Genomic DNA, 2,617 nt, shown 5'->3' with positions numbered 1-2,617 from the left:
AGGTATTATGAGAATACAAATTATAAATTAATATTCGCTGCTACCTAATAAAACAAACAAAAACAAAGCAAACAAACAAACAAAAACAACAGACAAAACGAAGAGTAACAAAAAAACGAGTAAATCAATAAGCAAGCAAGCAAACAAGCAAACTGTGCATAAAGCAAACATAAAAACAGCAAACAAACGAACAGACTCCCCATACACCTGAATAAGCAAAGTTATTAAAATATAAAAAAGCTACGAACAGCTGCAGCATATTTATTTAGAACATAATTAAATAAAAACATACAAGTGGAAAATAACAGACAAACAAAACGAACGTAGCTACTGACGAGGTGGAGGCATTTTGCTGTTCTGCTGCAGCTGGTGCATTTATTAAATGCAGCAACAAACAAATATATAATGAGACAAAGATATTTAAACAAAACAAAGGAAGACATAGCTGAACTGTCTATACACCCCAAACCCCACACTCCTTTATTTCTCTGTCCCCTCAAATGCCCTTCCTTTTCGTTTAAACATTTAAAAGAAATAAATATCTTTGTATGCTTTCAGCTGCTGCAGTGTACAGACGTCTTAGTTACGCTTAGTAGAAATAAAGTATTGAAATTATAAATAAATAAAATATTATAGTGACTAATTAATATTAATATATTTGTACGGGTACTCAATAATAAAGCAAATAATGATTATTGATAAGATAATTATTAATTAGTTGTTTTAAATAAATAGAAATTTAAAACGGTGAGGAAAATTCATTACAAGCCCCAACACAGAGGCACACGCGGACGCAGCACATTTGCATGCAGCAGCAGCCCGCAGCAGCAGCAGAAGCAAACCGCAGCACAACAAATTCTGCTGCTGCTGCTGCTTCTGCTGCAGCAGGTGCTGCTGCTGCTCCCTATCAGCTGCACTGTGAGCGCAATACTCTGCAGCAGCTGCGGCAAGGCAACGCCAGCAGCGGGCTTCCCGCTGCTGCTGCTGCTGCTGCTGCTGCAAAGTGCTGCTCCCCTTGCAGCAGCACAGAGAAAAAGAAGGAGACAAGTGCCGAAGAGAGAGACAAAAAGCATTTTGTGCAACACCCGAAGAAACCCTAAACCCTAAGGCTGAAACCCTCCTCTGCTGCAGTGTACAGACACCCCAACAGCAGCAGCAGCTGCAACAAGAACACCATACACTGCCGCTGCAGCGGCCTCCGCATGCACCTGTATCACTTTACAGCAACAGAAGCTGCTATTGCTGTTGCTGCTGCCGCACGTGCTGCTGCTGCTGCAGCAGGTGCTGCAGCAAGTGCTGCTGCTGTTGCTGCAGCTGGCGGAGCAGCAATCCAGGGAAACTACTGAAAACAGCAGCAGAACGAAAGCAAAAGGAAGTGCTGCAGCATCATTCAAACCTATTCTTTTGCTGCTAGCAGGCACCTGAAGAGCGCCTCTTTGCCTTTGGCTGCTGCTGAGCTCCTCTGCTGCGCTTGGGTGCCTTAGCGGAAGGAGAAGCAGCAGCAGCAGCAGCAGCAGCAGGAGCAGCAGTAGCAGACGCAACAGCAGCACGAGGCATCTGAGGGGTCCCTCTCCCATTCACTCGAGGAGATCGCCGCTTGCCGCCCAAGGAAGGCGAAGATGTCAAATCCTGCTGCTGCTGCTGATCTTGCTGCTGCTGCTGCTGCTGCTGCTGCTCGTCCTGCTGCTGCGCCTCCTCATCTTGCTGCTGCTGCTGCTGCTGCACTTCAGAAGGGGCTGAGGGGAGCCCACCACAACTACTTGCTTGCAGTTCTGCACCTTGCAAATGTGCGGGCGTCACAGCGTTGCTGCTGCCGCTGTTGCTGTTGCTGCTGCTGCTGTTGTTGCTGCTGCTGCTGCAGATGCCTGTTGGTTCTGTTGACGTAGGCGCCCATGCAGTGCTTTTTTTCTCTGGGGTTTTTGCTGCTGCAAGGGTGCCTCTAGGGTGTAGCCGTGTTGCTGCTGCTGCTGTTGCTGCTGCTGCTGCTCCTGCCAGTCTGGTGCTCCCCAGCGGCCGACCTGGCGAAGCAGCAACAACAGCAGCAGCAGCAGCAGAAGCAGCAGGGGAATTTCGTGTTGGAGTTCCAATGTGCTTTTCTGTCAACTCGCTCCTGCTGCTGCTGCTGCTGCTGCTGCTGTTGCTGCTGCTGCTGCTGCTGCTGCCTGTGTTTGTCTTGAGAGGCTTCTTTGGAGTGTTGGAGATCAGCCGACCCGGGGAAGCGACGCGCTTGCTGATGCGGGGGCTCCTCTGCCTCAGATCGAGGGGCCCCCCTCCTCTAGTAGGCGAGCCTACAGCCCCTAGCTTCTCCCCTGCTGCTGTTGCTGTTGCTGCTGCTGTTGCTGCTGCTCCTGCTCCCGCTGATGCCGCTGCCCTCACTTGAACTGCAGCAGCAGCAGCACGCAAAACTGCAAAAGCAGCAAAGTCTGGCCGAGGGAGGCGGCTGCTGCAGGCCCCAGGAGAGCCCTGGGCAGTTGGAGAACCTGCTGCTGCTGCTGCTGCTGCTGCTGCTGGTGATGTTGCTGCAGTAGCAGCAGGTGCAGCAGCAGCAGCAAGTGGTTTGCGTGGCGTGCTGGTGGGAGAGGCGGGGCTTTGGGGTTCTCTGGATATTCTGCTGACA

At 50.5% G+C, this 2,617-nt stretch overlaps 1 protein-coding gene across 1 annotated transcript in view; it reads right to left on the bottom strand.

The window, feature by feature from the left end:
* Nucleotides 1–1,410: 1,410 nt before the first annotated feature.
* EAH_00022870 (GK19179, related, related) overlaps nucleotides 1,411–2,617 on the bottom strand; it is a gene marked incomplete at both ends in the record, with an annotated part of 5,972 nt that continues 4,765 nt past the window's right edge. Inside the window, one exon of the mRNA XM_013396920.1 lies at nucleotides 1,411–2,381. Within this exon, the coding sequence (XP_013252374.1) occupies nucleotides 1,411–2,381 (971 nt within the window). The remainder of the gene's footprint in view (nucleotides 2,382–2,617) is intronic.

Source organism: Eimeria acervulina, genomic scaffold (assembly GCF_000499425.1).
Source record: "Eimeria acervulina Houghton genomic scaffold, Eah_scaff169, whole genome shotgun sequence".
NCBI classification, from domain to species: Eukaryota; Apicomplexa; class Conoidasida; order Eucoccidiorida; family Eimeriidae; genus Eimeria; species Eimeria acervulina.
This window is presented reverse-complemented; position numbering and strand designations above follow the sequence as displayed.